Raw genomic sequence first — 11867 nt, forward strand, 5'->3', positions numbered from 1 at the left:
TATATGAAAGCGCTAAGTGTAATCAATTAAATGCGTACTTCGTCATCATTGTATGTACTATATATGAAAGCGCTAAGTGTAATCAATTAAATGCGTACTTCGTCATCATTATATGTACTATATATGAAAGCGCTAAGTGTAATCAATTAAATGCGTACTTCGTCATCATTGTATGTACTATATATAAAAGCGCTAAGTGTAATCAATTAAATGCGTACTTCGTCATCATCGTATGTACTATATATGAAAGCGCTAAGTGTAATCAATTAAATGTTTAACACAGCCTGTCAAGCCTCTGCAATGTGAGCAAGGTTTGATGAGAGATAATTTGCCTTTGCTAATATATTGTGAGAATGTTGATTTAAATGTTTAGGTCCCTGTTCAATCAACACCTTCTTTTAGATCTATTAAATGATAGGTGAACTCCTACAAACAATACAAAATAGATAGTTGGGCAGACACGGACCCCTGGACACACCAGAGGTGGGATCAGGTGCCTAGGAGGAGTAAGCATCCGCTGTCGACCGGTCACACCCGCCCCGAGCCCTATATCCTGATCAGGTAAACGGAGTTATCCGCAGTCAAAATCAGTGTGCCAAGTACATCTTCACCATTGATATTTTGTATGGTATCCATTAGGGCAGTAACCCGTGTATTGTGGTTGATTATTCAGATGAGGCAGCTCTTCCCCTTTTTACAATATTTCCGTACATCTTGTTTTAGAAATATTAGAATTTTTTTTATGTGTTTCAGGTTCTATTCACACTCCATTATCTGCATTTTCTACAGTGATGTTCTGTATATCTCAAATGCCCACAGTCTGTGGCAGTTACCAGTGGCATATGGAGTTTTCTTATGAACTGCTGAAAATGATAGTTGATGCTAATAAGCTACCATTTTCAGCAGTTCTTTCACCACTCCCAGATGTCCATTTGTACATACAGCTAACAATCTAAATTTACACACTCGTCAGTGGTGTGAGATATAGATTGACATCAGCGCCCCTTTAATTTCGCTATATTCGGGATCAGTTGCCTAGTAGGAGTAAACATCCCCTGTTGACCGGTGACACCCACCATGAGCCCTAGATATTGATCAGGTAAACGGAGCAATCCGCAGTCAAAATCAGTGTGTTAAGAACGGCCTAACAATCGGTATGAAACATGATGGATATAATTAGAATTAATGACAAGTTGTCAAAGCAAATATTTACCATAACATGTACGAAACGCTGACTTTAAACGAGACTGTTGAGCCCCTGCAACATCAACTTGTTTGTTAATAGCCTTCCTATATTTAAAACTGATCAACGCAGAACAAGCAATTGCGTATCGAATCAGTTGAGAGACATAAACACCGCATGCAGATGATAATCCAATATTGCTACCCGAGTTATTTGAGCATCATACGTGCAAACATGTACTATATCATGTCTGTAGCCTGACAAATGCAAAACAAATCGAAAGTAAAATAACACATTACTCTTCATGAAAAAAACCCACCCGACAATCTCAGACAAATTTGTACTCATAATCTGAATTAAGTGTCACCAAAACACAAATGACTATCAAAGACCTTGTAATCATGATAAATTAAGTGTCACAAAAACAATAAGCGCAGTATTTATCGTCAAATCTCAGGCATCGCTGTGGACAGCCTCGCTCTACCGCAGGGCAAACTGAAAGTAGAAGCAGATGCAGGACAAACTGAAAGTAGAAGCAGATGCAGGACAAACTGAAAGTAGAAACATATGGTGTATAAAAAAGAAATCGGTTTTTTAAGCCATAAAATTTCGAACTATTGAATACATTTTTGCAAATTTTCAGCAAAGGCGAAAAAAGCAATTTTAAAAATTGAAGATGACCTCTCCCCAAAACAACAAAATCTAAAATATGATAACAATAAGCAATTTTAAAATAGTACACAATAAAAACACAAGTTATGATTTCGAGGTGAGTTTTGTGTTCCTAAACAGCAGAGTGAAAGAAGACTTATACATCAACAAAACCGTTTGATGGATTGTGACCCATTGAAAAACGTCTTGTAAAACTTGTTCTGGTAGAGATCATTATCTTACTTTTGACCTTGATCTTCTTCATTAATCATTCATTGACCTGACATTTCTGTTTGCCGAATGACGATATGAAATATAATATTGTTATGGAAACGGTTGCTATTAACAGATACGTAGTGCATTACAGTTTTCCTTGGATATTTGATCTTTTATTTTTTTGGACATGACAATTCAAAATGGAGGAAAAAACGTACTGTTGTTTTCGTCTAGTGAGGGTTGTACGTCTTTTACAATGGTTTCCGTTGAAGAATCTGCGGAGCATGCGCATTGAGGACAAAACTGATCATCAAACGTCAAGCACGAGGATGCACACTTCCTAATTTTCTCCGTTATTTTACAAACTACAAAATTGAAAAATGTAAATGAAGATTTTCCTCATGTAATCATCAATCATCGTGGTCGTCGATATCATCATTATAACCATAATCATCATCATTTATGTGTTTGTTCATTCAATCATATTTTTTTTCTTTGTGTGTGTGTGTGTTTAACTTTATTTTCTCCTTAAAATTCGGAAGCTGAAACTGTCATATTATGACTATGCAAAAATTATTGATTTCTCACTAGTGTTTCTTAAAGTTGTGTTTGTCTCTTGGGTGACCACAGGGGATGGGGTGGTCCCGTTGTCCATCTGTCCATGACTACAGGCACATACTGGACACAGGTCATTGTCCAATGTTATACAATCACCGGGGCAACTGGAATCCATGGCAACGCATTCTGGAATGAGAAAACAAAACATAAATATCAGATCGTAGATAGTGCGCCTCACTTTCAAAAATCAAAGATCTATTTATCTTCCTATTTATACATTTATTTATCTCTCTCTATTCATTTATCTGTCTACCAATACATCTATTTATCTTCCTATTTATACATTTATTTATCTCTCTCTCTCTATTCATTTATCTGTCTACCAATACATCTATTTATCTTCCTATTTATACATTTATTTATCTCTCTCCCTCTATTCATTTATCTGTCTACCAATACATCTATTTATCTTCCTATTTATACATTTATCTATCTATCTATACATTTATCTGCCTAACAATACATCTATTTATCTATTTTCCATTTCTCTATCTCTCTATCTATACAGTTATCTGTCTATCAGTACCTCTATTTATCTTCCTATTCATACATTTATCTTTCTATCTATCTGTCTTTTTATCAATTTAAAACAATGATATCAGAAATGCTACCAATAAGATTTGTTATTCAAGATAGAAGGTATACAATTTCCGTTGTTTTAATCCACTGGAATGCTTTGCCTTTAGAAATAAAAAAGTTGTCAACAAAAAAAGTTTTTTAAAAACTTCAAAGTCTTTATTAGCCAGTAAGGCAAGGATATTACATGTTTGTCCAACTCTGTATTTTGTATTCCTATATATAGGAGTTAGGAGATTAATCACTGAACGTTATCTTCACCTTTCATGATAGCATGTCCGCTTTTGTTATCAAGGTGGGTTTTTTTCAAATTCTAGCCGCCCATTATAAAATATGTCTGAAACATGTCATTTTTCACCGCATTGTGCAACTATTAACTTAAACTGTCAAAACTGGAATCCTGGTCTTGTATTCTTCATTTAGAACTCCATTGGAAATAGATTTCAGATATGTCATGCTATCCATGTTATTCGTTCTATAATTGTTAAAATTGCATAGAAATATATATCATGTCAGGTTTCAGTTTGTTATTTTAAAGTTTCTGTGATATTTACACCTAAATGAAATGAAAAGAAATGAAAATATCGCTACATTTCTCAATCATTTACTATATTTTCATTCATTTATCTACTTATTGTTTGCTTATGAACTATCAATTTATCGATTCATTTATTTTCATTAAAAGATGAAGATAACGAACAGTGATCAATCTCTTAATTCCTATGAGCAATACAAAATAGAGAGTCGGGCAAACACGGGGTCCTGGACACACCAGAGGTGGGATATTTATTTATCTATAAAGCAAACTTCTACACGTACTTGAGTTTAAGTGATTTAAATCCTTCCTATTGTCTGGACAACCACAAACTGAGCAATGAGAGACGGGGTCGGTCACGTGACATTCGAGTGGACAGGTGGATCCAATATCCAAACAGTCTATCAAAGAGCAAAAAATATGTTCACGTTTTACGAAGAGTCGTCAATCTAAAAAATCCTAAAGAAAATACAATCTCACAGCTCCTTCAAAAAATACAAACTTAGGAGAAGAGCTAACAGGGACACACCTAAGGCGGTATAACAATCGGTATGAGACATGTCAGACAGCATTAGGCCTATACCCAATGACAGGCTGAATTGGTAAATTAGATCTTTATAATGACAGTAGGATTAACAGATGCTGACATCAATTGAGACTGTAGAATACATCACCGTTTTTTTAACTTCATCTCTCTCTCTCTCTCTCTCTCTCTCTCTCTCTCTCTCTCTGTGTGTGTGTGTGTGTGTGTCTCTCTCTGTCTCTGTCTCTGTCTCTCTCTGTCTCTCTCTCTCTCTCTCTCTCTCTCTCTCTGTGCTTATCTTTGAATCCCCATAGCAAACAAATCCACTCACCGTGTGCTTCGTCCTTCCCGGTTTTTCCGTTCATGCTTACAAATTTATCAATTCCTAATATTTTCGTTATGCTGGGCTCTGGCGTTGATTTTGAGGGTGGCTTAGATGACGTAGTGATGACTTCGTATGGCCTTGTTTTTGTGTTTTCTGACGTAATAGTGCTGTTCGTCATCAGAGGCGATGATGTGATTTCCAGCTTTTGAAATTTAGTAACCCCCTTTTCACCATCTTGATGCCCATTTGTCGTTACATTAACATTTGAACCTTTGGAATTTCCAGATTGAGCCTGACCTGCAAAGTTCTGATGACCTTCAGTTGCCTGATGACCTTGGTCTGCAGTATGAGCTAAACTATAAAGCATGTCCTCTAGCGATTTATGCTCTTTGATTCCAGCAATCAAAATCTTAAATAAATCGACTCCATTTAAATCCGCCAGACTTTTCGAAACCTCAGATTGGGAGACGGTAAAAGGCGTCCCGATAAGCCCGGTTCCGTTATGTCCGGTTTCGATAGCTCCGGTTCCATTTCCCGTGTTTGACCACGTGCCAGACTGAAGTAGAGTACCATCGCCAGATCCGGAATTGGTGGCCACGTGACCGTTCACATACAACCGTCCGCTTGGATTTCCATCGGGTTTTGATTTTGCGAGTGTTCCATTTTTATCTCTATTTTCATCGATATTACCATTAACGTTATTTTCATGCACTGAATCTGAGGTGACTTTTTGAGTGCCTGACGTCATTTTCTGAGCGGTTGTTATTTGCGATGATGAAACAGTTGACGTCACCGTTGGGGTGGTCGGTGGCTGTGTCGTCGTATGCACAGTGGTGGATCTCCGTTCTGTTTGGGTGGAGCCTGGCGTTGTTGTCCTAAGTGAGGTTGATTGTTGGGTGGTGCCTGTCCGAAAAAAAATATAAATTAAAATATTTCGATAAAAGAAGCGTGGCTGAATCAGGGACCAATGCAATGCGTTAAAAAGGACCAGCTGTGATAACCGTGATAGTCGTGATAGCCGTGGTAGCCGTGATAGCCTAACGGGGAGGTATGAGATTTTAAATACCGACTCCTTGTCAAACATGGAAAGTTAAACATAGGTAGTCACTATTTAGTCGACCAGCCCACGGCATTGTAGTCACTGCTTAGTCGCCCAGCCCATGGCATTGAATGTTACTGACCTTTATAATGACCTTCACTTTCCACGGTTGCCCGTAAGCGCCGCGCAGAAACCTAACTTTAGAGTTTGTGAAAACATTTTGGGAATCTTTTTCAGATCAAAGTATCTATCGTAGAATATTGTATATCTCAAATATATAAAATCAATTTTTTTCAAGTCCAATTAAGTCCAATTCAATTCCATTTGCGTTATTCATGAGAACGTGGTCAAGTGACCTGTTTACCTTTTGATTTTTGTAATTTGTCGATTGATAGATATATTTTTGTGACTTCCATACCCGACCTTGACCTTGTCAAAGATTACCAGAATTACAATTGAGACACTGTAGTTCTAATATCACTGCAGAGGGTTTAGTGAAATATTTACCTCCACAATCACAGCGAAAACATCCGCTGAAACCGTCCGTCTTCCAGCATTGCCCTGGGCATGCGTAATCCATTTCTGGACACCTTCCGGGTAACGTCTGTCCAGCAGGTCTGTAAAACTCTTAAACAAGGTATCATTTACGGTTGGTATTTACGTGTGATATGAAGAAGCGGATTTTTTGAATATGTAATACCCGCTAATCAGAGTTAGGCAAGTCAATGTCCATTTCTTCATCGCACATGACATGAGGCGTTGAATAGGGGAACACTCTTCAACAAGGGTCTAAGTATTAGTAGTAACAGTTTTCAATAAAACTTAAAAGTAAACATCGAGGTCCCGTGTCACAAGAGAAACGCCCTAAGCGTGCCTTTGATTTAGATTGATTATGTGTCGTTTTTACCCCAACTTCATGACGTTGCTACAATTCTAGAAACGTACAAACATTTCGCCACATTTTACGTGTACCGAGACAGGTGTAGGGGGGGGGGAGGCATGAACACGAAGAATTTAGCAGATGATTCAGTAACCATGATCGCCGAATGAAACTACTGACGTCATCAGAATAATAAAACACTGTTTCATTATTTCAGTTGGTGTCGATCACAATAAGAGAAATAACCTACGATCCTTCGTCAAGTGTGCGGTATTAGATATTCATCAAGTGTTCGGTATTACAAATTCTTCGTCAAATGTCACATGCTACAAATTCTTCATCAAGTGCTCGGTATTACAAATTCTTCGTCAAATGTCACATGCTACAAATTCTTCATCAAGTGCTCGGTATTACAAATTCTTCGTCAAATGTCACATGCTACAAATTCTTCATCAAGTGTTCGGTATTACAAATTCTTCGTCAAATGTCACATGCTACAAATTCTTCATCAAGTGCCCGGTATTACAAATTCTTCGTCAAATGTCACATGCTACAAATTCTTCATCAAGTGCCCGGTATTACAAATTCTTCGTCAAATGTCACATGCTACAAATTCTTCATCAAGTGCCCGGTATTACAAATTCTTCGTCAAATGTCACATGCTACAAATTCTTCATCAAGTGCCCGGTATTACAAATTCTTCGTCAAATGTCACATGCTACAAATTCTTCATCAAGTGCCCGGTATTACAAATTCTTCGTCAAATGTCACATGCTACAAATTCTTCATCAAGTGCCCGGTATTACAAATTCTTCGTCAAATGTCACATGCTACAAATTCTTCATCAAGTGCCCGGTATTACAAATTCTTCGTCAAATGTCACATGCTACAAATTCTTCATCAAGTGCCCGGTATTACAAATTCTTCGTCAAATGTCACACGCTACAAATTCTTCATCAAGTGCTCGGTATTACAAATTCTTCGTCAAATGTCACATGCTACAAATTCTTCATCAAGTGCCCGGTATTACAAATTCTTCGTCAAATGTCACATGCTACAAATTCTTCATCAAGTGCTCGGTATTACAAATTCTTCGTCAAATGTCACATGCTACAAATTCTTCATCAAGTGTTCGGTATTACAAATTCTTCGTCAAATGTCACATGCTACAAATTCTTCATCAAGTGCCCGGTATTACAAATTCTTCGTCAAATGTCACATGCTACAAATTCTTCATCAAGTGCTCGGTATTACAAATTCTTCGTCAAATGTCACATGCTACAAATTCTTCATCAAGTGTTCGGTATTACAAATTCTTCGTCAAATGTCACATGCTACAAATTCTTCATCAAGTGCCCGGTATTAATAGCAAAAAGTCACGCGTCTCTTGGATCACATCATCTACACCAAGGTTATTACCAAGATGGACGTTGAAACGATAAAGAAACTGCCATAATCATATTGCGAAATGCAAGTTAAAATTCGCATTTTGTATAAAGCGAGGTGGTGTTTTCACATCAGTGAACATTTTCTATTATTCACAATGCAGAGGAAATTACAATGAAAACTGCCTAATCCGACACCTGCGCAATTCATTTGACGAGACATTTTAACTCTTTCCTGTCATTCTAGATTTTCTATATTGATTGTTTTTCTTGCACTGTTTATCCTGACATACAGTGTTTTATAACAAACAAATTGTCTCTCAGTGTCGGATTAGGCAGGTTTCACTGTATGAGATAATGAATCGTAACAACATGCAGAGGACTTGGTGTTTATATCATACCGTTGTAAACAAGCAAAGAAAAGAATGTAACATCCATATATATTATAACTGCTGTAAAATGTATGTATGTAGTATGTACAACCCTGCCCCATAAAGATAATAGTTATATCCGTTTTCTTCTTTGGAGTTTCGACTTGCATTTAAACTTTTTTTAAACATGTTTAGAAATTTATTTTGTTGTAGGATGTTCACCTTTAAAGTCGGGCTCGAGATAATTCCCAGCCTGACTGACAGCTGAGGTCCCTCCCATCATGGGTCCACCAAAAGGAGTAGCCCCGAAAGTTCCCATGCCCATGCCCATATTTAGCCATGGAGATTTCCGTGTATCCGTTTTCCGCCCACTCAGAGCGCCATTGGTTCCCATGTTTACATTTACAAATTTACTTCCGGTCTGATATATGGGATCGTAGTCGTGTTTCATCTGTTGTATAGCCCCCTCCATAAACGTGTTCATTGATGCTAGTCGAAAACAAATTTTGAAAATATTGTAGTATTCACTAAATAAACGTGAAACAAGTTTTAAGGGAAAAAAATAGAACTTCAGAAAATACAAATCATGATACTAAAAGCACGTGTAGCGTTGCGGTTGTTTTTCATGCTCAATGTCAATCAGAAGTCAAGAAAATATGTCATTTATGAACATATCTAGGGATTATGACTGATTAAGGGCCCCTTGATTCGTATTATCATCTTTTAGTATATCATTTACACGACTCCATGGGGCTTCTTTACGCCTTGAAATGAGCCCTAGAAAACGTCATTTTGTACCCTCAAAATCTTCATCGCCGACCCTCAAAAGAGTATTTAATGTTATGCGTCTTTTCTTTAAATCTAATTACACACAGATTGGATTCTGTTTTATTGTGTTCTGTTCTGGTTTATTCTGTTCAGCTTTATTCTCTTGTTCTGTACTATTCTGTTTTATTCTGTTCTGCCGTTATATTACATGAACTGTGGTGTAATTAAGCGAAATATTTCGATACCTCCACACTCACAAACGTAGCAGCCATCTTTGATCTTGAGACAAAATTGAGGACACATCACCACTGCTTCGCATTTTTTGCTCTGCCGCCGAAACAAAATAGTTCCTGTTAAAATCAAATATCACAAAATAAAATTGGGATACACATGTACACAAGTATCTGTCAATTCGATTGGTAAAGATATCGAGGGCACAGACATTTGCATACAAATATTCAGTTTTTTAAGAGGTTCGCGCCTGAGATTTGGAGTATTTCCGATTTTTTAGGAAGTGTATTTTTGATTTCTGCACTGAAGGAGAATTAGGAAATTAAAAAAGAAAACCTGGGGTCGCTATGTTTATTATTGGGCTACAGTGTGCCAAACATGAACATTTTGCACTTAAAATTGACTCAAGATTTATTCAATTAAACTTGATTTGTCCGTTAGTGTCAACAGAACATTAGCAACACAAATAAATCATTACATAAAATAGGAACAGTATTATGTCTTCTAACCATACAGATCGATCGTTACATAAAATAGATATATTATCATGTCTTCTAACCATACAGATCGATCGTTACATAAAATAGATATATTATCATGTCTTCTAACCATACAGATCGATCGTTACATAAAATAGATATATTATCATGTCTTCTAACCATACAGATCGATCGTTACATAAAATAGGTACAGTATCATGTCTTCTAACCATACAGATCAATCGTTACATAAAATAGATATATTATCATGTCTTCTAACCATACAGATCGATCGTTACATAAAATAGATACATAATCATGTCTTCTAACCATACAGATCGATCGTTACATAAAATAGGTACATTATCATGTCTTCTAATCATACAGATCGATCGTTACATAAAATAGATATATTATCATGTCTTCTAACCATACTGATCGATCATTACATAAAATAGGTACAGTATCATGTCTTCTAACCATACAGATCGACAAAAATGTTGAATACAAGTAATGGAAATTAATAATGACCTTTTTGCCCTTGATACTGAGTAAACGAAAAAAAATCAAAATATCAAACATGAGACATATACGGAGTAATATCAATTTCTAAAATTTCACACAGCTTTCAAGGTCTAAAACAGAGGGGGTTAGAGATAATAGTTTTTAATTATTGGCCAAAATACTGAATTTTTTATAAAACTACTTGTTTTATGAATTATAAAACTGAAATACACGTATATGAGTATAAAATAGAAGACACATTGGATGAAACACAAACTGTAATATCATGCAGATTTAGAACGTTTTTGATTAATCAAACCCTCCGCCACAAAATGTAGTCCCTTTGAAAATTCAAATTGTCACAAAATAAATTCAACTGGATAGTGTTCAGTAATATATGTGTAATATGCTTGCACCATTGGGATCAATATTGAACCAATAAATACTTAGTTGTAGAATCCCACGCAGCTGGGCTCAAAAGCTCAGGAACTAACTTCTTTAAACTGAAATCGATGTCCTAAAAATGCAGATTTTAACACATCGCCTACCTTCCAACATACAAACGGCCACTAACAGCGTCAGGAACACTCCGCTCCACATAGTCAATTAAAAGGAAAAAAATAATCCACTTCTTTCGATAACTTATCTTGAAAATGACACCAAAAACACGAGCCGTCTTTGAATTAAATCACATGGCTTTTTTTTATAATTCGAAAAATTGAAACGTATTCTGTTTAATTTGCTAATATAGTCCTAACACATGTTCGGTGTTGAAAATTTGATTTTTGAAAACTTGATAAAATACATCAGGATAATACCCCCACGCACATGCGTGATCTTGCGTAAAACCAAAAACAGAAATAATTTCACCTGCCATCACCTTAGATAAACTAGGGCGATTACAGAGGATGTGACGGCAGTCCGTGCGAAACACCGAGCCCGATGTACTTAAGGGTTCAGATTTCATGCTTTTTAATCCTAGAGATGACGATTGTCAACACCTGTTGTGTTGATAGATAACACTTCTCCAGGTTAATAGCTGGTCTTTTATTTAGAGATTAATTCAAGTGTTCTAGATCCAGTAGGCATCGGCTTTCAAGCCTCTAGTGAGATAACATTGACTGTTAAGTATTGTTTATTACAGAAGAACCCTCAGCCCATCATAATAAACATCTTTTCAAAAGCAAGCAGAAATCCCGACGCGAAATCATTTCGTAATGCGATCAAAATGACGTTGAATGGGAATTCAATCATGCTTTCGTAGACATGAGGTCGAGCGTAGTTTGTACAAAGATGATATGAACATAGGTTATCAGCGTAATTCATGTATATGATAAAAAAAAAAAGTCTCTTATTTATACCTGCGTCCTATGTTTTCCGAAAGACAAATTTGAACTCAGTTTGATCAAAATTAGAAATTGCAGCTGATGTATCAGGATGAGAGGTTTTTCACAATGGCAGAAGATCCGTGAAACTCGATATTCTCTTTCCGTCTCTCTTCCATTCTAATTTCCCATCTCTATCTCTGTCACTGTCTTACATAAGCATTACTACGTCTTTTAAATAAGCGTTACTACGTCTCC

General features: G+C 36.5%; 1 protein-coding gene across 7 annotated transcripts; it reads right to left on the bottom strand.

Annotated features, from left to right (window-relative positions):
• Window positions 1–1562: 1562 nt before the first annotated feature.
• On the bottom strand, window positions 1563–11867 carry LOC125660932 (mucin-16-like). Of its 7 annotated transcripts, none has more exons than XM_056147843.1 (9): window positions 10833–11864; window positions 9316–9420; window positions 8525–8791; window positions 6174–6293; window positions 4634–5530; window positions 4064–4180; window positions 2639–2794; window positions 2269–2415; window positions 1563–1706 (listed from the first exon to the last, which is right to left on the bottom strand). In XM_056147843.1, the coding sequence occupies exons 1-9, from the start codon at window positions 10882–10884 to the stop codon at window positions 1630–1632; spliced, it is 1938 nt and encodes a 645-aa protein (XP_056003818.1). In that variant the 5' UTR covers window positions 10885–11864; the 3' UTR covers window positions 1563–1629. The 7 variants fall into 7 exon arrangements, with proteins under 7 accessions (XP_056003818.1, XP_056003820.1, XP_056003819.1 ...); XM_056147845.1 differs by having other exon boundaries at window positions 1563–1734; window positions 10833–11862; XM_056147844.1 differs by having other exon boundaries at window positions 1563–1678; window positions 9328–9420; window positions 10833–11858.

Source organism: Ostrea edulis, chromosome 8 (genome assembly GCF_947568905.1).
Source record: "Ostrea edulis chromosome 8, xbOstEdul1.1, whole genome shotgun sequence".
Lineage (NCBI taxonomy): Eukaryota > Metazoa > Mollusca > Bivalvia > Ostreida > Ostreidae > Ostrea > Ostrea edulis.